This window comes from Mustelus asterias, chromosome 20, assembly GCF_964213995.1.
Source record: "Mustelus asterias chromosome 20, sMusAst1.hap1.1, whole genome shotgun sequence".
Lineage (NCBI taxonomy): Eukaryota > Metazoa > Chordata > Chondrichthyes > Carcharhiniformes > Triakidae > Mustelus > Mustelus asterias.
The window spans coordinates 49,442,271-49,465,047 of record NC_135820.1 but is presented as its reverse complement, the minus strand read 5'-3'; the positions used below and the strand labels follow the sequence as shown (position 1 = coordinate 49,465,047).

At 43.4% G+C, this 22,777-nt stretch overlaps 1 protein-coding gene across 1 annotated transcript; it reads left to right on the top strand.

The window, feature by feature from the left end:
- The first annotated feature begins 3,985 nt into the window (after nt 1-3,985).
- ttpal (tocopherol (alpha) transfer protein-like) lies at nt 3,986-22,197 on the top strand. Its single transcript, XM_078236509.1, has 4 exons — nt 3,986-4,187; nt 9,837-10,314; nt 13,298-13,491; nt 22,091-22,197. The coding sequence occupies exons 2-4, from the start codon at nt 9,843-9,845 to the stop codon at nt 22,106-22,108; spliced, it is 684 nt and encodes a 227-aa protein (XP_078092635.1). The 5' UTR covers nt 3,986-4,187; nt 9,837-9,842; the 3' UTR covers nt 22,109-22,197.
- The last annotated feature ends 580 nt before the right edge of the window (nt 22,198-22,777 follow it).

The window sequence follows — 22,777 nt, the reverse complement described above, 5'->3', positions numbered from 1 at the left end:
GGGAGAAACCGAAATGTTGCAACAGACCAGAGAGCATACCTCAAGTTTTCAGATGCCATGCTGGTGTCCTTGGTGCAAGCGTTCAACAGAGAGATCCTTTTTCCCTCAGATGCCTTCCCAAAAGTTGCCAAGAAAGTAGAAAGAGCAGGTGGTCTTAGTGGTTAATGCATCCAATCTGTGTTGAGGCCCGGGATGCAGTACTGCTGGAAATGGCCCTACACAATTAGGCAAGGTCAGTGAATGCATTCTTACATACCAAATCCTACCCTTGTCTCAACCACTCCTCCACTCACCAAAACTGCTCCATTCACCTATCAATAGTCATTATCAACCAACTCCACATTCAGCACTGCACCTCACTCTCACACACATAACATCACTGCAAGGAGCACAATCAAATCTTACAGCTTTCACACACTGTCAAGATTTCAACTTTGGTAAGCATATCATCCAAACACCCATTCACCAACACACTTCCCTCTCGTTGAAGGTCAAGGTGGCCCATAATAAGCAGCAACCTGGCAGAGGGAAGGCATGGTTGCATGTGTTTACTCCGCATGGATGAAACTGTGGTGGGAATATGAGGAGCAGCCGTCATAGAGGTTATCACTGAATCCAAAGTATGGCAGTATATTCCCACCTTATGCATCTTCTCAGAACCCACTTAACCCTTATTCAGCAAGCTGCCATGATGTCCAAACTGCAGATGGTATAATCATGCACCTCTTCTTTATGCTCCTTCCCTCATCCCAATCTGGCCCTGGTACTTTCAGATAACCAAAAATTGCCACCTGGCCAGACTGGGGATGAAGAGAACAGATTGAGGAAGGAAAAGCAGTGTTTTGTTGGGAAGTTTCAAAATCTCTAGTTTTAGTGTTACTATCCTTTTGTAGTTTGAACTGATTTGTGGTCTGTTTCTGTGCTGTGATTTCTATTTAAATAAAGAACAAAGAAAACTACAGCACAGGAACAGGCCCTTCGGCCCTCCAAGCCTGCACCGACCATGCTGCCCAACTTAACTAAAACCCCCGACCCTTCCGGGGACCATATCCTTCTATTCCCATCCTATTCATGTACTTGTCAAGATGCCCCTTAAAAGTCACTACCGTATCCGCTTCCACTACTTCCCCAGCAACGTGTTCCAGGCACCCACTACTCTCTGTGTAAAAAATCTGCCTTGTACATCTCCTTTAAACCTTGCCCTTCGCACCTTAAACCTATGCCCCCTAGTAATTGACTCTTCCACCCTGGGAAAAAGCTTCTGACTATCCACTCTGTCCATGCCTCTCATAATCTTGTAGACTTCTATCAGGTCGCCCCTCAACCTCTGTCGCTCCAGTGAGAACAAACAAGTTTTTCCAACCTCTCCTCATAGCTAATGCCCTCCATACCAGGCAACATCCTGGTAAATCTTTTCTGTACCCTCTCCAAAACCTCCACATCCTTCTGGTATTGTGGCAACCAGAATTGAACACTACATTCCAAGTGCGGCCTAACTAAGGTTCTATAAAGCTGCAACATGACTTGCCAATTTTTAAACTCAATACCCCGGCCGATGAAGGCAAGCATGTCATATGCCTTCTTGACTACCTTCTCCATCTGCATTGCCACTTTCAGTGACCTGTGTACCTGTACACCCAGATCCCTTTGCCTATCAATACTCTTAAGGGTTCTGCCATTTACTGTATAATGAACATTACTGTATAATGTTAATGAAGTGACTCCAAATTGGCAGCCTTTATAAACATCGTAGCCACCAAACTTCAACTTTGTGGAGGAAACTTCACAAGGACAGCCCCAGATATATTGAAAACTCACTGGCAAATAAAGAGAATATGGCAGGTAGAAATGAAATCCATAAATATGGCAAACTGCAGCCTGTTCCTGTCCCACACCAGTCTCTTCCCACAGAACTTCATCTAGCCCTCGAAACATAACCTTCAATTCTTTCCAACAATTTCTATTTATATAGCAGCTTTAATTAAATAAAGGTGCCTCACAGGAACATTAAAGAACAAAATAGGATACCAAACCATGGAGGGAGATATTAGTTCAGTTAACCAAAGAGCTTAGTCAAAGAGGTAGATTCTAAAGGAGGAAAACAAAGAAGGGGGATGGAGAGATTTAGGGAGGGAATTCTAGAGCTTAGAGTCTCAGTCACTGAAGATAATTCATGGACACCAATGACGGAACAATTAAAATCGGGGGTGCTTAAGAGGTCGGAATTGGGGGAGCACAGATATCTTCAGATTCTGAAGGAAGTTACAGAGAAAGTGAGCAGCAAGACCATGGAGGGACGTGAATATGAGGATGAGAATTTTAAAATCGCAAGTACACAAGAAATATAAGGAGGAGCAGACTACCAGGTCAAGTCTGCCCCGTCATTCAATATGATCATGGTTGATCTATGTCAGCCTCAACTCCTTTTCTGTGCCATTTTCCCATTGACCTCTATCCCTTGATCTAACAAATGTTTATCCATCTCCACTTTAAAAACTTCTAATGATCCAGCCGCCACCCTTTAGAGCAGAAAATTAGAAATTCACCACCCTCTGGCAAGAAGAAATTTCTAAGCAACTCATTTTTAAATGACAGGCCCTTTCTCTTGTAACTATGTCCCCTTGTTCCAGACTCTCACACACTAGTGATAATATCTCATCATCTACCCTGTCAAGCACCCTCAGGATCTTATATGTTTGAATTAGGTCACCCCTCACTCTTCTGAACTCCAAGGAATACAGAGTCGGACAATTTAACCTCTCCTGAAACGACAACCATCTCATCCCAGGAATTAGCCTGGGCAAATTTTTCACACAGAGGGTGGTGAGGGTCTGGAACAAGCTGCCAGAGGTAGTCGTTGAGACTGGTACAATTTTGTCTTTTAAAAAGCGTTTCGACAGTTACGTGGGTAAGATGGGTATAGAGGGATATGGGCCAAAGGCGGGCAATTGGGACTAGTTTAGTGGTTTAAAAAAAAGGGCTGGCATGGACAAGTTGGGCCGAAGGGCCTGTTTCCATGCTGTAAACCTCTATGAATCTCCCTTGGACTGCCTCCAATGCTACTATATCATTTTTAAAGTAAAGGGACCAAAACTGAACACAGTTTTCCAGATGAGCTCTCACCAACACCAACAATTGCAACAAAACCTCCCTATTTTTAAACTCCAACTCCTTTGCAATGAAGGCCAAAATGCCTTAACTACTTGTTGGCCCTGCTTGCTAGCTTTTGTGATTCATGCACTTGAACACGCAAGTCCCTTGTAGCTCCTTGCCAACTTGATGTTCACACCTTACCGGTCAGCACTTTCCTGGCCATCACACTTGTGAAAATATTTGTCACGTATTAACATAGAATCCCGACAAATGCAGGAGGAGGCCATTTGGTCCATTGAGCTGGCCCAAAAACAATCTCACCCAGACTCTATCCCGTAACCCCACATATTTACCAAGCTGGTCCCCCCAACACTAAGTGGCAATTTAGCATGACCAACCAACCTAATCCGCACATCGTTGGACGGTGAGGGGAAACTGGAGCACCCAGAGGCAACCCACGCAGACACGGGGAGAACCTGCAAACTCCACACATTCACAGAGGCTGGAATTGAACCTGGGTCCCTGGCGCTGTGAGGCAACCCACTGTGCCACCCTCATATTCCACCTTAAAGCTGCAAGAGCGAATGTATCTATGGATGGGATGCAATTTGGGGGTAACTGTTGGGTTTTGCTTTAGAATGTAACCCTTTGAAGCATCTTAATCTAAAAGTAAGCCCAGATTCTCCTATTTCAACGGGGTTAAAAATAATAAAGCTCGTCGCCAGTATTTCCAGAGAGGACGAAAGTCAGTGGCAGTGCTGTCTGGACCTTTTCATTTTACGTCCTCACGCCCTCATTATTAGGTTTGTATGCTGAGGGTTTGACGCCCACTGGGTGAGTTGCTTTCTCAATCTGGGCTGCTTCATGTTGTCTCTGTCCTGCCCCACTGCCTGCTGCTCTGGATGAGCTGTTGGCGGCGCCGGTGTCCGCGGAACTGCGGCTGGAGGTGAGGCGATACAGTGCACCTCCCTCCTCCCTGGTCTTCCAAGCCTTTTCCTACACCCCGGCCCCCCGCTCCTTGGGACACTTTCTGACCTTCAGCATCTCCCACCCTCCCACCACCAGCCAGCTCCCCGGCACTGCGGACCGGGCAGGTTAGTGACGCGGGCGCTTGTTGTAGCGATTTCCCCTTCCGCAAGCCGCCACTGTAAAGACAGACTGAGCCCCCAGCTACGCAGGGCACCTTTTGTTACGTTGTTATCGCCCCTCATTCATTCATCATGCTCCCCCCCAGCACCGACTCAAACCAGCAGGACTGAATGCTGCCATTCAGATGACTGTGCTTGTTTTTATTGTTCAATGCACTGGCTTCCTGCACTGCAGCACCACCGGTGCAGTGTGTCCCCCAACTCACTTCCTGCTTGTGGCCTGATTCTTGTATTCAGTGTACCCATCAATTGGGAAACTGCCGGCCCCTCTCAGTCTGATAGCTTGCCTTTCTGGGGCTCCCCTCCCCTAATGTAACCGCTTCATCTTTCCAAAGGTTAGCTGGCACTGCCAGGGATGTCAAGAGGCCCTTGATGCAAAGTCTCAGGTGAAGCCCAACACAGATTCTCAAGTGCTGCCCATTCTAGAGGTCAATCAAGTTTTGTTCCTTCTGAGCGCCCTCCCTAACGCCCTTAATGATGTAGGAACACAAATTGTCCTAACAATTTGCACTTGTATGTCATTTCTTTGGTACAGGAGGAAGTTTCAATTGGCTTTTGCCCCCCCCCAAAAAAAAACAAGGCTGACAGTCCAGCTTGAAGTACTTAGTGACAACTGTCTTTCAGATGAGACAGTAAACCGATGCCTTTTCCGCTCTCTCAGGTAGATACCATGGCGCTCTCTTGATTTGATTTGATTTGATTTATTATTGTCACATGTATTAGTATGCAGTGAAATGTATTGTTTTCTTGCGCGTTATATAGACAAAGCATAGCATTCATAGAGAGGGAAGGGAAAGGGTGCAGAATGTAGTGTTACAGTAGAGCTAGGGTGTAGTGAAAGATCAATTTAATGCAAGGTAGGTCCATTCAAAGGTCTGATGGCAGCAGGGAAGAAGCTATTCTTGAGTCGGTTGGTACGTGACCCCAGACTTTCAGACTTTTGTATGTTTTTCTCAATGGAAGAAGGTGAAAGAGAGAATGTCCAGGGTGCGCGGGGTCCTTAATTATGCTGGCTGCTTTGCCGAAGCAGCGGGAAGTGTAGACAGAGTCAGTGGATGGGAGGCTGGTTCGCGTGATGGATTGGGCTACATTCATGACCTTTTGTAGTTCCTTGCGGTCTTGAGCAGAGCAGGAGCCATACCAAGCTGTGGTACAACCAGAAAGAATGCTTTCTATGGTGCATCTGTAAAAGTTGGTGAGAGTCGTAGCTGACATGCCAAATTTCCTTAGTCTCTGAGAAAGTAGAGGCGCTGATGGGCTTTCTTCACTATAGTGTTGGCATGGGGAGACCAGGCCAGGTTGTTGGTGATCTGGACACCTAAAACCTTGAAGCTCGTGACCATTTCCACTTCGTCACCATTGATGTAGACAGGGGCATGTTTCCCTTTACGCTTCCTGAAGTCGATGACAATCTCCTTCGTTTTGTTGACATTAAGGGAGAGATTATTGTTGTCGCACTAGTTCACCAGATTCCCTGTCTCATCATTGTTTGAGGAACAGGGGAGTTATCCCCAGTGTCCAGGTCAATATTCACCCCTCAATCAACAGCGATTGGACGGCACGGTGGCACAGTGGTTAGCACTGTTGCCTCACAACGTCAGGGGTCCGGGTTCGATTTCAGCCTTGGGTGACTGTGTGGAGTCTGCACGTTCTCCCCCGTGTCTGAGTGGATTTCCTCCAGGTGCTCCGGTTTTCTCCCACAATCCAAAGATCTGCAGGTTAGGTGGATTGGCCGTGCTAAATTACCCTTTAGTGTCCTGAGATGTGTAGGTTAGGGGAATTAGTAGGGTAAATATGTGGGGTTACAGGAATGAGGCAGGTGGGGGGTGGGCCTGGGTAAGTAGCTCTGTCGGAGAGTGGGTGCAGACGTGATGGGCCAAATGGCCTACTTCTGCACTGTAGTGATTCTATGAGTAGATTATGTGGTCATTGTTGTTTGTGAGGGTTTGTTGTGCACATTTTGGCTGCTGCATTTCTCATATATGTGATTACACTTCAAAAACATCTCACGAACTGTAAAGGGCTGTCCTGAGTTCTGAAAAGCACTATATAAATACAAACCTTACAGTACAAACAACAAATGGGCAAAAAATGAACAATAAAGTAGGTTACAGAGGGGAACAAAAATGGCAGAACAGAAGGGTTTTAAGGTGATTTTTGGAAATAGATGGCAATGTATCTTTTTCCCGACAGAAAAAGGTGGAAGAGAGTATGTACGGGGTGCGTGGGGTCTTTAATTATGCTGGCTGCTTTGCCGAGGCAGCAGGAAGTGTAGACAGAGTCAATGGAAGGGAGGCTGGTTTGCATGATGAACTGGGTTTCATTCACAACCCTTTGTAATTTATTGCTTTGTAGTTTGTTGGGTTTACTGAGCTCAGCTTAAATGGTAAAAGGGGCACTGAAATTGGCTTCAGTGCTTATGGCTTTAAGAGGATTAAGCTCTCAATTATGATCCAAGGGATCCTTGTTTGTTAATGCAAGTGTGGGCACTGGATGAGAACCGGGTTGGATTACTCTTGCTGCTCCCTATGGCTTGCTGAGCCTCACTGCCTTAAACAATAAAGAACTGCCGGTTGGAGAAGATATCATAGAGTGATTGGTTGGTGTAAACTTTACTTCAGAAAAAAGGTTATCTTTAGGAGGAGAGAAAGCAAAAAAAAATGTTTCCGTTTTTGGGATGTAGTTGCTTCAGCTCCCTGCTTTTACTGATTGCTGGGTAGGCCAGCATTTATTGCCCATCCCTAATGGCCCTCAATTTCAGAGGGCATTTGAGAGTCAACCACATTGCTGTGGATCCGGAGTCATATGTAGGCCAGACCGGGTAAGAATGGTAGATTTCCTTCCCTCAAGGACATTAGTGAACCAGATGGGGTTTCACAACAATTGACAACAGTTTGTATGATCACCTTTAGACTTTTAATTTCAGATTTTTATTGAATTCAAATTTCACCATTTCCGAATTGGGATTTGAACCCAGGTCCCCAGATCTTACCCTGGATTACTAGTCCAGTGACATTACCACTACACCACTGCCTCCCCAATAAATACCCAAGAGTATCACAGTAAAATTGCTGAAGAAATTAGAGCTGTTGCTTTCAGCATTCAGTGTGTTTTTAACGGCATAGTAAATTATAATTACTACTGAATATGTTTGAAATGGAAAATTAATTTTACAAGCATGGCGGCTCATTCCATCAGAAGTAAATTAATATTGTGTTATTTTTTTCAGTTTTTCTCATTTGTCTCCTTTAAACCTATCTGTATGCCCCAATCTTTATTTCACTTCATGACCAATGATTTAAACATAATTTGCATTTCTTGTTTTTACTTTCTGGTTTGCGATCTACGTTTCTCTTTGAAGACTTTTCAGTCAAGATGGATGAAGAGTCACCCCACTGCTTTACCTGTGCACAGAGCCACAGATCCTGTGTAGAGGGAACTGTACTGGATCAGGTGTCTGAAAACTAAAAGTCTCAGCTGACAAGCCTGCAAAAAAATCTATGAGCCACTGTACATGGGGTCAATGAGGAAGCCAGTGTGCCTGGTGTCCCCCAACTCCAATAAATATCATTTAGGGTATCCAGTTAAGCCTTAAAGACTACACTGGGGCAAGAAGTCATGCATTTGAGCCTGGGTGCCAGTATTAATGGAGGAGCATTGTTACACATAGAAACTAGAAGCAGGAGTAGGCAATTCGGTCCTTTGTGCCTGCTGTACCATTCATTTTGATCATGGCTGATCATCAAATTCAATATCCTGATCCCCCCTTCTCCCCATTATCCCTTGATCCCTTTAGCCCCAAGAGCTATATCTAATTTATTCTTGAAATCAGTTAAGTGAAAATCCTAGACACAGGTGTCTAAGTTGACAAACAAAAGAAAAATCAATTTTGGCTTTGCAAGCTAATATACCTGTAATAAGCCTGCAGAGGCAGAAATCCCTTTACCAAAATCCCTTTATTTACAACTCTAACAGCAATACACAGAGTGCTAGAAGTTAGCAGTCTACCTCCGGGGGTATCAGAGGAACTGGCACTCCCGGTTCAGTACAAGGCAAAGACTCCCTGATTGGCCCATCAATTGGATCCTTAATCAGGGAGTTCATATTTCAATAGGCCAACCTCAATGGCCTGATTGAAGTCATTGCAATATCCATGAAAACAAGTTCAGAAAACCTTGATAGAAATTGAAATAATTACACAAAACGTAATTATTATTCCACAAAAATGGGAGCAGGTGTGAAATTTACTTTTGTTAATTTATACATTGTGCTGATTCGTGAAGGGCAAGTCTTGCCTCACAAATTTGATTGAATTATTTGAGGAGGTAACTAAGTGTGTAGATGAAGGTAGAGCAGTTGATGTTGTATACATGGATTTTAGTAAGGCGTTTGATAAGGTCACCCATGGTCAGCTCATGAAAAAAGTAAGGAGGTGTGGGATAGAGGGAAATTTGGCCGATTGGATAAGTAACTGGCTATCTCAAAGAAGACAGAGGGTGGTGGTGGATGGAAAATTTTCAGACTGGAGACCAGTTACCAGCGGTGTACCACAGGGATCAGTGCTGGGTCCTCTGCTATTTGTGATTTTTATCAATGACTTGGAGGAGGGGGCTGAAGGGTGGATCAGTAAATTTGCTGATGACACCAAGATTGGTGAAGTAGTGGATGAGGTGGAGGGCTGTTGTAGGCTGCAAAGAGACATAGATAGGATGCAGAGCTGGGCCGAAAAATGGCAGATGGAGTTTAACCCTGATAAGTGCGAGGTGATTCATTTTGGTAGGACAAATTTGAATGCGGATTACAGGGTCAACGGCAGGGTTCTGAGGAATGTGGAGGAACAGAGAGACCTTGGGGTTCATATCCATAGATCTCTAAAGGTTGCCACTCAAATGGATAGGGCCATGAAGAAGGCCTATAGTGTGTTAGCGTTTATTAACAGGGGGTTTGAGTTTAAGAGCCGTGGGGCTATGCTGCAACTGTACAGGATCTTGGTGAGACCACATTTGGAATATTGTGTGCAGTTCTAGTCACTTCACTATAAGAAGGATGTGGATACATTGGAGAGAGTGCAAAGGAGATTTACCAGGATGCTGCCTGGTTTGGAAGGTAGGTCTTATGAGGAAAGATTGAGGGAGCTAGGGCTTTTCTCTTTAGAGCGGAGGAGGATGAGAGGCGACTTAATAGAGGTTTGTAAGATGATGAGGGGGATAGATAGAGTGGACGTTCAGAGACTATTTCCTCGGGTGGATGTAGCTGTTACTAGGGGGCATAACTATAAGGTTCATGGAGGGAGATATAGGAGGGATGTCCGAGGTAGGTTCTTTACTCAGAGAATGGTTGGGGTGTGGAATGGACTGCCTGCAGGGATAGTGAAGTCAGACACTTTAGGAACTTTCAAGCGGTTATTGGATAGGCACATGGAGCACACCAGGATGATAGGGAGTGGGATAGCTTGATCTTTGTTTCGGACAAAGCTCGGCACAACATCGAGGGCCGAAGGGCTTGTACTGTGCTGTACTGTTCTATGTTCTATGTTCAATGGGGTACTGGATATCGCAAACGTAACTATTCTGAATGTCTGTTATTTCCCTTTAGCATTTTATGATGGAAACAGAATCTCACAAGTCACTGATGGCAGAAGAGAATGCCCCCTGCGATGGCGATGCCCCTTCGATCCCAATAGATCTTCAATTACAAGCCTCCCCCAAAGCACAGCCATATGTGTGCAGCTTGAGTCCACATCTGATTGCTAAGGCGCAAGAGGAGCTCCAGGAGAAGCCGGAATGGAGGCTCCGCGATGTGCAGGCCCTGAGAGACATGATTCTGAAGGAAGCGCCAAATCTAAAAACCCGCCTGGATGATGCCTTTTTGTTACGTTTTCTCAGAGCTCGGAAGTTTGATTACGACAGGGCGCTGAAGCTGTTAGTGAATTATCACGCAAGCCAGAGGACTTGGCCAGAGGTGTTTACAAATTTGAGACCATCTGCAATAAAACATGTGCTGGACTCTGGATTTCTTACTGTCCTGCCTTATCCTGATCCATTCGGTCGGTGTGTTTTGGTAATTCGACCAGGTAAATGAACAGAATTGAGCAAAAGTCTATTTGAAACAACTTAAAATCAAAGTGTTAACGTACAATTAATGTACAACATGTCATTCTTCAATCTTAAAATGAATTAAAATATCCAGTAATGGCAGGATTTCTACGAAGCTATTTGGATTGGAGTGGATTGCATGATTCCAGTCCTATAAATAAAAGATCTTTGTGCTAAACCAGAATAATGCTTATTGACGCTTACCAGCTGATGAAGCTTGTACATAATTAAGTTTATAGGATTATTAATCACAGATCAGCAGTATGCTTTGGAGGGCATTGGTTGGTGGCAGAATCCTAAGCTATGTAATACTATTGCTGACAATTAGCTGATATAATTCCATGTTGTCTTTCCTGTTTACTCTTTACTTGAAAACAATAATTAAAAGCAGAGGAGGATTCTGTCATCTTTATTGTGGGAGGGCCTCTTCCTAACATTTGACTCTTTCTAAGGTAGTAATTTCCATGGACAGGCATAATAGGATCACTGTTACATCTGTTACTGTTGCAGCATTACTGACAATTGTAGTGCCTTAACCACTTTAGAATTAAAGAACCAAATGTTTTATTGAAGAAGTTCCCTCAGGAACAATGAACACAACAAGCACGGTGGAACAGTGGTTAGCACTGCTGCCTCGCAATGCCAGGGACCTGGGTTCGATTCCCGGCTTGGGTCATCATTGTCTATGTGGAGTTTGCACATTCTCCCCGTGTCTGCGTGGGTTTCTTCTGGCTGGTCCAGTTTCCTCCCACACTCCCAAGATGGGTGGGTTAGGTTGATTGGCCATGCTAAATTGCCCCTTAGTGTCAAGGGGTGTGTAGGGTAAATAAGTAAGGTTATGGGAATAGGGTCTGGGTGGGATTGTGGCTGACTCAACGGGCCGAATGGCCTCCTTCTGAACTGTAGAGATTCTATTCTATTTACACTCTATATTAATGACGAGGGTGACAGTATCAAATGCACAGTTGCTAAATTTGCGACGACACGAAGATAGGTAGGAAAGTAAGTTGTGACGAGGATGTAGACAGGTTAAGAGACGGGAAAAAATTGGCAGATGGTGTAAAACGTGAATTTGTCCGTTTTGGCAGGAAGAATAAAAAAGGAACATATTATTTAAATGGGGTGAGATGAGATACAGAGGGATCTGGGTGTCCTGGTACCTGAATCACAAAGCATTAGTATACAGGCCCAGCAGGTGGTTAGGAATGAATATTTAGTGGAATGTTATTGTTCATTACAAGGGGAATTGAATATAAAAGTAGGGATGTTTTGCTACCATTAGAGAGGATATTGATGAGACCACATCTAGAGTACTCTGAACACATTTGGTTTCCTGATTTAAGAAAGGATATCATTGCATTGGAAGCAGTTGAGAGAAGCTTCACTTGACTTAACTCCTGGGATGAGGGAGTTATCATTTGAGGAAATGTTGAATAGTCTGTGCCTGTATCCATTGGAGTTCAGAAGAATGAAGGGCAATCTTTTTGAAGCAGTTAAGATCCAGAGGGGACTTGAAAGTGTGGATGCTGACAGGATGTTTCCCCTTGTAGGAAAGATTAGAAAAAGGGGACACAGTTAAAAAATAAGGGGTCTCCCATTTAAAATGGTGAGACTGTAAAATTCTCTTCCCCAGAGCATGGTGGAGGCTGAGTCATTGAATATTGTAAAGACTGAGTTAGACAGATTCTTGATTGACAAGGAAGTCAAAGGGTATAGAGGATAAGAAGGAAAGTGGAGTTGAGGGCACAATCAGATCAGCCATGATTTTATTGAATGGTTGAGGAGCCGAATAGCCTACTCCTGCTCCTAATTCGTAAGTTCATATGTATGTAAGCAACTTGTAAAAAATATTGTACAAAGAAACATAATTCCCTATACCTTCTTTGTTTCCTCAATTTATTGTCTGCTCTATAGTGTTTATTTCTACTTCATAGAATCCTATAGTGCTGAAGGAGGCCATTCGGCCCATCGAGTCTCCACCGACCACAATCCCACCCAGGCCCTATCCCCAAAACCCCATGCATTTACCCAGCTAGTCCCCCTGACACTCGGGTCAATTTAGCATGGCCAATCAACCTAATCTGTACATTTTTGGATTGTGGGAGGAAACCGGACTACCCGGAGGAAACCCACCCAGACACGGGGAGAATGTGCAAACTCCACACAGTGACCCAAGCCTGGAATCGAACCCGGGACTCTGGCACTATGAGGCAGCAGTGCTAAAAACTGTGCCACCGTGCCGCCCAGTCCTTGATTTTAGCTCACATCTGGTCCTATGTTATTTGCATTTTCCATTGTGCACAGTCCCCAATCTTTGACTGAAAAATATAACAAAGTATTTACCCTACACCTGGAATTAAACTGGGGCCTACCAGTAAACTCTCATACACCAGTGAAGATTCTTCCAGTTTCACTAATAAAACTAACAAGATGTTAGCTTTATTGATGAAACTAACAATAATCACCTAATTGGGATGTGTAGTAATTTTGAATTGAGGAGGTGCCAGCTGACAAGGTGACGTGCGAGAGCCATCCACAGTGAAATAGCATGTGGAGAACATTGTACTTACTTTATATCCACACTTTATATACATCTCGTTAGATCTTTTGTAACACACTTTAAGAACTGATGATTTGCTCCTGAGTTTTTACTCACAGGCATTAACATCCAAGTACAAAACCTGGAAAAAGTCATCATTATTTGAATTCAAATGAATAATTACTGGTCATTGTGCTGGAGATTTATGAATTTACTGTTTAATGGCATTTAATATCAGGATTTAACTCGGGCAGCTTTTTTAGACATTTTCTTCGATCCTGTCTTTCCACATGGATTATGAAGGAAATATTCATGACCTTAGGTTTCCCAGATTGTGTATAAGCTAACCAAAGGAGCATCGTATTTTAAGTGTGAGTTATTGTGTTTTACAAAGACACTTAAACATGTAACTTACATTCTAGGGAAATGGAAGATTGGTGATTATCCTATCACAGAAAACATTCGTGCCATTTATATAACATTAGAGAAGCTTGTTCGGGCAGAGGAAAATCAGGTGAATGGAATTGTCATCCTTGCAGACTACAGTGGCGTTACTCTTGCCCAAGCGGCACAGCTTGGTCCATTCATGGCCAAAAAGGTCATTGGAATTCTTCAGGTAAATAGTTAGTGTGATATCACATAAAGTATAAATGTAAGTTGATTTCGGGGCTTTTCTTTCCCAGCATTAGGTAGAGCTACCATGGACCTGATGCACCCCATTCATGGATTTCATATTGTTCCTCTTTTCTCTGTCAACATGGCACCCAAAGATGTGCGGGTTAGGTTGTTTGGCTGTGCTAAAATTGCCCCTTAGTGTCCTGGGATGCATAGATTAGAGGGATTAGTGGGTAAAATATATGGGAGTAGGGCCTGGGTAGGATTGTGGTCGGTGCAGACTCGATGGGCCGAAGGGCCTCTTTCTGTACTGTAGGGTTTCTATGATTTTATGATTTCTATTATGATCAGGTGAGGAGGGGTCCAATGGCTCCCCTCTTTTCCCTCTCCTTGTTTGAACGCAATAGGTTTTGTTGAAAAGAATAGACTTGCCAAATTAATGAGTATTTAACTGTTTACACACTGTTGTAGAGTCATAGAGGTTTACAGCATGGAAACAGGCCCTTCGGCCCAACTTGTCCATGCCACCCTTTTTATTAAACCCCGAAGCTAGTTCCACTTGCCTGCATTTGGCCCATATCCCTCTATACCCATCTTACCCATGTAAGTGTCTAAATGCTTTTTAAAAGACAAAATTGTACCCGCCTCTACTACTACCTCTGGCAGCTTGTTCCAGACACTCACCACCTTCTGTGTGAAAAAATTGCCCCTCTGGACCCTTTTGTATTTCTCCCCTCTCACCTTAAACCTATGCCCTCTAGTTTTAGACTCCCCTATCGTTGGGAAAAGAATTGACTATCTAGCTGATCTGTGCCCCTTATTATTTTGTAGGCCTCTATAAGATCACCCCTCAGCCTCCTACGCTCCAGAGAAAAAAGTCTCAGTCTATCCAGTCTCTCCTTATAACTCAAACCATCAAGTCCCGGTAGCATCCTAGTAAATCTCTTCTGCACTCTTTCTAGTTTAATAATATCCTTTCTAGAATAGGGTGACCAGAACTGTACACAGTACTCCAAATGTGGCCTTGCCAATGTCTTGTACAACTTCAACAAGACTCCTGTATTCAATGTTCTGACCAATGAAACCAAGCATGCCGAATGCCTTCTTCACCACTCTGTCCACCTGTGACTCCTTTTTCAAGGAGCTATGAACATGTACCCCTCGATCTCTTTGTTCTGTAACTCTCCCCAACGCCCTACCATTAACTGAGTAAGTCCTACCCTGGTTCAATCTACCAAAATGCATCACTGTGATCATAAAAGAATCAATCGGACAGGTTTGCTTGAGTTTAACAAAGAAAGAGGTTTGCTGTATTATAGTTATGGCACTTTTTTCAGGGTGTGTTACCTTCACTTCTTCTTTTACCTCGGGAGTGGATTTTTCTCAAATCTGTCCCATTTCCTCTGGGCCACTACTGTCCTCAGGTGGACGCCCAGCTGCTGCATTCCTCTGTGGTTCTTTGACAAGTGAGGCATCACCCTTACGTTCTGATTATCTGTTTGGCAACTTCCTTGGTCCCTATTTAAATGTTGAAGGAAGGTCTCTGTAAACCATATTCCTGTTGCATTTCCTTCAACCTCTGTTGCTCCTGTTAAAGCATCTTGGTTTTCCTCTCTCCTTATTTTGGCCACTTTAACCCCCACAGGCTCTATTCTTGCTTCCTTAAATCTTGCAGGCTTTAACCTGGTTTAGTTATATTCATGATGTGGAGATGCCGGCGTTGGACTGGGGTAAGCACAGTAAGAAGTCTCACAACACCAGGTTAAAGTCCAACAGGTTTATTTGGTAGCAAATACCATAAGCTTTCGGAGCACTGCTCCTTCGTCAGATGGAGTGGATATCTGCTCTCAAACAGTGCACAGACACAGAAATCAAGTTACAGAATACTAATTAGAATGCGAATCTCTAAGAGCAGATATCCACTCCATCTGACAAAGGAGCAGTGCTCCGAAAGCTTATGGTATTTGCTACCAAATAAACCTGTTGGACTTTAACCTGGTGTTGTGAGACTTCTTACCATTAGTTATATTCCACAGGCTCTAACCTAGCTCTGTTATTTTCCTATAATCTCTTCAATCCTTACGGCCTCTTAAAACTTCCTCGGGCCTCCGTGCAGGATATGGCTTATTCTCCTCAATCCTCCCAGTCTCCATGGACTGTCCTGAACGCTTTGTGGGTACTGCCTTCCATAGGCTAAGTCATACCCTAATAAAAATTCCACTCCCTGCTTGGGCAAGTTTGGGAGCACACCCAAGTACTAGTCCCGTAATGAGCTTGCCTTGCAGGTCTATTTTGATAAAAGAAATCCCTACACACTTAACCGGTGAGTCCCTTAACTAGCACATTCAGGCGGAAAATCGCCAACTCCTGCCACAAATAGAGTTTGCAAACAATTAATTTTTGGAGAATGTTGTTCTCCTTCTTTGGCTTTTGAGAAAAACCCAGGGTCATCTTCCCTTTAAATACAAATTCCTGATAGGTATTCTTGCCTTCGGCCACATTTGAACACGGGTTTATGACCTTCATGGCCATCAACGCTGTCTTGTCTGCTGTGTTCCTGGTTGGTTTTCTGGGTAGCCAACAGTTCTTCCTTAGGTAACCGGGCTTTCACACTGAAAGCTCACTGGGCAGGTTCCTACCAGTTTTCCATCCTGGTCCCTTCTTTTAAAAGTTGGGGATTGATTTTCATTCTTGCCCTTTTCTCTCAAGCCTGCTTTGACATCATCTACCTCCTATCTCTTCCTAGCCTGTAAAAAATACCAGATCGATTTAAAGGTCTGTGTGTTAACTCATAGTCATCTGCTACGATGGCTGCCTGTCTGATTTTCGAGGCTCCTTATTCTTTCATTCGAATTTCTATGGAAAGCGGGAGGGAGTTTTCGAACTCCTCAAGGACAATCATCTCTCTCAGACTTTCAGAGGTGGACTCTGTCTTAAGCACTCGGCCACCAGTCAAAAGGAAGTTTCTTAACCCTTTTGAACTTTCATGTAAGTTTGTTCAGGCCATTTTCGGAGAATTCGGAATTATTGGCGGTATACTTCTGGTACCAGCCCATATGCACTCAGGATAGCCTTTTTGGTCATCTCATGGTTTGATAATCTCTCGTTGGACATTAAGAAATAAGCCTCATGGATATTTCCTGTTAGTTTGCTTTGCAGTAACAGGATCCAGTTCATGCTGGTCACTTCAGCTTTTGAAATTAAGCAAAAAGTGCTTCCCTATCTCCCCATCTTTGGCACTAAGTTGGTATGGCAGCTATCAAGGCCCACGGGAGTGGGCAGAGGGGCATAGGTCAGCATGGAGGATATGAGGGGCCTTGGCTTTTTTACATGGGCAGACAGGAGTGGGGCATGGGGAGTGTGTAATGGACTGCATGGGAGGAGAAGCGGTATGAAGGGTGAGGGCTGGAGGACTGGTTTTTTGCTTTTATTTTAATTGCTTTGACAAACTGGTGCACCAAAATAGGCCTTTCACTCAGCCCATCTCCAGACGCAGCAGCCTCCGCACTGTTTGCGGGGTCGTGGGTCGTCTATTGACAGTGAGGGATGTAAGTCCCACACTTAGCTGGCTGTTGCTGTGGGGCAAACTTTTATGAGTTGGTGGTTTCGAACTGACTTTATGGGGGGGAGGGGGAGCAATACACCCCACAGTAAAATCCAGCCCAAAGCTTTGAAGCTGATTGTCTATTTACCAGGGTGGCATGGTGGCACAGTGGTTAGCACTGCTGCCTCACAGCGACAGGGACCCAGGTTCAATTCCAGCCTCGGGTGACTGTCCGTGTGGAGTTTGCATGTTCTCCCCGTGTCTGCATGGGTTTCCACCGGGTGCTCCAGTTTCCTGCCACAGTCCAAAGATGTGCGGGTGAGGTTGATTGGCCATAGTAAATTGCTCCATAATGTCAGGGGGACTAGCAGGGTAACTATGTGGGATTAGGGAGATAGGGCCTGGGTGGATTGTGGTCGGTGCAGACTCGATGGGCCGAATGGCCTCCTTCTGCGCTGTAGGGGTTCTATGAAACACAACATGCCTATTGCTCACTTTTGTTTTCATAGGCAACCCTTCGCTCCATGATGTTGAGGTGAGGTGCTGCTCCTGATTATCTTCCCCTCTGTCAGTATTTGTACACATTATGGTGTCACCCATGACTCAGTTGATAGCATGTCCACCTGTGTGCAACAAGATTCTAATTCATGTGCCACTCCAGGGCTTGAGCACAAAAATCAAGGCTGATGCTCCGGTGTAGCACTGAGGGAGTGCTGCACTGTTGGCGGTGCCATCTTTCAGATGGGACATTAAACTAAGACCCCATCTGCCTTCTCAGTAAGATGTAAAAGATACCGTGGCACTATTTTAAAGAAGAAGCTATCCTCAATGTCCTGGCCTATATTTGTCCCTCGATCAATATCTAAAAAAAAAATGATCTTGTCATCATCATTTTGCTGTTTGTGGGAGCGAGCTGTACACAAAATGGCTGCCACATTTCTTGCATGACTGCATTTCAGAAGTATTTCGTTGGCTTTGAGATGTCCAGTTGTGAAAAGCACTATATAAATGCGAGTCTGTCTTTTTTGGTATCAAACACAGTGTAAACTACTGGACAAGTGAGGAATACAGTAAGAAGTTTAACAACACCAGGTTAAAGTCCAACAGGTTTATTTGGTAGCAAAAGCCACACAAGCTTTCGAGGCTCTAAGCCCCTTCTTCAGGTGAGTGGGAATTCTGTTCACAAACAGAACTTATAAAGACACAGACTCAATTTACATGAATAATGGTTGGAATGCGAATACTTACAACTAATCAAGTCTTTAAGAAACAAAACAATGGAAGTGGAGAGAGCATCAAGACAGGCTAAAAAGATGTGTATTGTCTCCAGACAAGACAGCCAGTGAAACTCTGCAGGTCCACGCAACTGTGGGAGTTACAAATAGTGTGACATGAACCCAATATCCCGGTTGAGGCCGTCCTCGTGTGTGCGGAACTTGGCTATCAGTTTCTGCTCAGCGACTGCGCTGTCGTGTGTCGCGAAGGCCGCACTGATAGCCAAGTTCCGCACACACAAGGACGGCCTCAACCGGGATATTGGGTTCATGTCACACTATTTGTAACTCCCACAGTTGCGTGGACCTGCAGAGTTTCACTGGCTGTCTTGTCTGGAGACAATACACATCTTTTTAGCCTGTCTTGATGCTCTCTCCACTCCCATTGTTTTGTTTCTTAAAGACTGGATTAGTTGTAAGTATTCGCATTCCAACCATTATTCATGTAAATTGAGTCTGTGTCTTTATAAGTTCTGTTTGTGAACAGAATTCCCACTCACCTGAAGAAGGGGCTTAGCGCCTCGAAAGCTTGTGTGGCTTTTGCTACCAAATAAACCTGTTGGACTTTAACCTGGTGTTGTTAAACTTCTTACTGTGTTTACCCCAGTCCAACGCCGGCATCTCCACAAGTGAGGAATGTCAGGAATTTGTTATGCTGGTCTTTCACATTCATCCTTTTTCCTGTATCTGGTTACTCAATCCCTTCCCTCTGCTTTATTGCCGAACCTTAGCTAACAAACTCTAGAGTGACTAACTCCTGTTATTTTAATGTGCAGAATGTAATTCACCAGTCCTTGAGCTCTACACTGTTCTACCCAGGCAAGAAAGCCGTCAGAGATTTCATGTATTATTCATAGATTTGCTGTAGACCCAGGGTAGCCCACATTATTGCGTACTGCCCACACCATGTACATGCCCACTCTTGTTGTCATTTCTTTTAGCTGCAGTATTTTTTATATCATGCTTCTAATAGCTTCTGGCTCAATTAATAGCTTAACACAGCTTTAGAAACTGATGTTTTGCAACATACAAATTTAACAGTCCCTCTTAAATATGCTATTAAATGCAAACTATAATCATCTGTAATGATGACCTTTGACCCCGAACTAAGGAAAATTCGTAATTTCTTTAGAAATATCAAATCTGGAATTATTCTTAAGAATGTTTGAAAAAGATTTTTAAGAGTTTGCATCAATTGTAAAGCGATCAATTGTAATTTTCTTGAATATCAAGAAATACTGGTCCATGTGACCTGTCAACATTTGACCTGGAAGCAGTGTCTACAGGAAAGATGTTAACATTGTTACCATCCCAGTTAGTTTTACTACTGGACGGAAAGGTCCCAGAATGGAATGCTCAGAAGTCTGTAACATTATATTTTTTTTTAGAAAACATAAAAACAGAGTCACAGGAACGTCAATTAGCTTTTAACAACAAAGAGTATTTATTAAACATGAAAAGTTTGACCATAATACAATATGCCTTCACTCCCCCTTACCTTCACAAATGTACCCAAATTTCAAGCATAACACAGGTTACACAATACATCTTATACTGTAATGTTCTCAATAAACACACGTTTTCCCGTCCAGCCCACAATGGGAATTGTAGCGGGCAGGGCAGAAAATTCGGCTGACCATGCAAAGCTCCATTGACGTCAGGCAGGAATTTCTGGCCGTGGGGCAAGCACAACTGGAAAATCCTGCCTTCAGTCCCTGTAACCCAACAGGCTAACTGTGGTCAGACAATACCCCAAGTGGCAGATTCCACTTCCAATCTCCCCCCGCCCCCCCAGATGATTGTCACATGAGTGTTTCCAAACTCCGCTCTCAAAAAGACACACTTCAAAATTTTCTTTCAACCAAAGCTCTTCATCAGCTGTTTTCATCAAAGATCCACCTCCAGGTTTTCCAACTACCCTTTCAAACAAGGCTTTTTTCTCAGCTGTTTTTAGCAATGATCCGCTTCCAGGTTTTCCAATGCTTCTTTCGGTATTCTTTTGTCTTGAATTGCAACAAACATCCAAACTTCTGCACAAAACTCAAATACTCAGTCTTCAACAGAGCATGTTTTAAAAACTGAAAATAAGGACATAAAGCCACAGATATGTGGCTTTTCTATAACCAACTTCATCAGCACTTCTCTTCCCAGGTCTGACTTTAACTTCAATGGACAGTACCCTGTTCCAGTGGCAGTTTCTCTTTGTCCCTTTTCACTTCAATATTCCTGGAGCTTCTTTTCCATTTCCCGGTTTCTAAAACTAACTGTTCATTAACTTCTCTGGTGCATGCTTTCGCGCACATTACTCACTGAATGGCTTTCTTGCTTCTGATGTGGAGATGCTGGCGTTGGACTGGGGTAAACACAGTAAGAAGTTTAACAACACCAGGTTAAAGTCCAACAGGTTTATTTGGTAGCCTGAAGAAGGGGCTTGGGGCTCCAAAAGCTTGTGTGGTTTTTGCTACCAAATAAACCTGTTGGACTTTAACCTGGTGTTGTTAAACTTCTTACTTTCTTGCTTCTAGCAGAGCTGAGAGTTGTTCCTTCTCTAGCTTCCTATCTCCAACTGCCTGGACCCAGTTAAACACTAAAACTCAAATCCTAAAAGCGGTCCCTTATTGCTAAGCAACATCTCATTCTTTCCCTAGGTTTGTGCTTACTCTTCTCATCATAAATGCTTTCTCAACACAACAGAAGCACAGTTTGAACTAAAATCAACCCCCACCTCCCCATACATGCAAACACCTTTGTCTAGCATGAATCTAACTAGGGTTTTCTACACAAAAACGCTAAATTAAACTCAAATAAATCCATACTTTATTTCTAATATTTAACAATACAAATATAGATCACTTAAACCTAGTTTTGTTACCTGACAACATACAAAAGCCCTGTGGTCAGACACAAAGAAGAGCTGCAGCAGTGGGGAGAACAGGGAAGGCACGTTTACAAAGAGCTGTCTATGTCCGTAATGCAGTTAAACAGGACTCAAAGCTGAAAGCAGGTTTTGAACAGGGATTCAATTGTACAATTGTACTGTTGCTGTTTCAATTTTGCAGAGCCAAACAGATGGTTTAATGGGGTTTATTAGCGTGTTGGGATAAAGGGGCCTCTGGGAATTCTGTGCAATCATGGCTGTTGTGAACCTAGCTAAGGAGATTCTGCAGGAGTGTGCTGTTTGGATGACGACCATCTCCGGGGACTTGGTTGGAATGTGGCTGGCAATGAATGCGACTTGAGGACCGAATGAATTGAGTGGGAAAGCGAGTGACCCAATGTAAGAGAGGCCAAGTTAAAGAACTTTGGAACTGCACATGTCTGCAGAGAGTGATGTGGATGCCTGTGGTTGTATAAGATGTATCTTTGTTGTTATCACCTATTTAAAGTGAAATCTACCTTTTTGTTTGAAGTATCATTTGCCTATTCTGATTTGAGTATAAGTAAGTTACAAAAAAGTGTAATCTTATTGGTAATTTCTTCATTTGGGGCTCGTTTAGGTACATTTAGTTATTTTGGTTTATAGTCCCCTCAAGAAAATTGTAACGCTTTTAAGTAACTTAAACATGGCCCATTTGAGCAATCACCTGTAATAGGGTGACTTTTCTAGTTTATGACATTGCTTTCTAATGGTGCTGTTGGCTGAAGCTAATCGTTTCAAGTTTTACATGTTGGAAGATGCTTTATAGTAAATTCATTGACCCATAGTAGGAATCTGAATAGTCTGTTCATTTCACTGTCTGGAAAGTATGTTGCCATCTCATTAATCTGTGTTTGATTAACAGAGCTTTGGCCCAGTATGAATCAAAGCAAACCAGGCAGAGGAGAACATGTACCAGGTTCCAGTTTATAGATTTTTTTTTCATTCCCGATAATCACTAAGCAAACATTTCCATGGAAACCGCATCTCATTGGCTTTGAACACTGCAATTGCTCAGTAGGAACATGACGATTGCAAAATCTTCATCTGTTATTGATCTGAATTAACTGCTTTTCATTAATCTCTGATCTTTATATCACTAAACAATAATATTACAATCATAAATGACTTTGATTTTCCTCGGGCTATAAAAAATTTTTTCTTTAAACAAATTTGTATCTAATATGTCTTCTTATTCATTTTAGTAGATGAGCAGCACAGCAGCTGAGCATTAACAATCAGAAAATGTAGATGGAAAATACAAATGTATATTTAAATGTAACATTTTTATATATGTATAGTCTGAGCTCCGTGGAAGGTCATCTGGTGCTTTAGGATATTTTTAGGTTGTGTGTGCAGTATCTTTTGTCCAATCATTCCGATCAAACAATGCTGAATGTGATATTTGAATCACTACTGGAGAAATTACTTTCATTTTCCCGCTATTGTACATAATGGGCCCTATTTTACCATTGCGTTGACGGGCGCGAAAATGTGGTAAAGTCGGGTGTGAGGCCATTAACGCGATCCGCGCCCACGTCCGCACAGATGG

Bases quoted from the DNA above. Each gene is read 5' to 3' on its own strand.
- ttpal (XM_078236509.1), top strand. From the start codon at position 9,843: ATGATGGAAACAGAATCTCACAAGTCACTGATGGCAGAAGAGAATGCC. The intron at 10,315-13,297 runs GTAAATGAACAG...CTTACATTCTAG, and splicing joins TGTTTTGGTAATTCGACCAG to GGAAATGGAAGATTGGTGAT.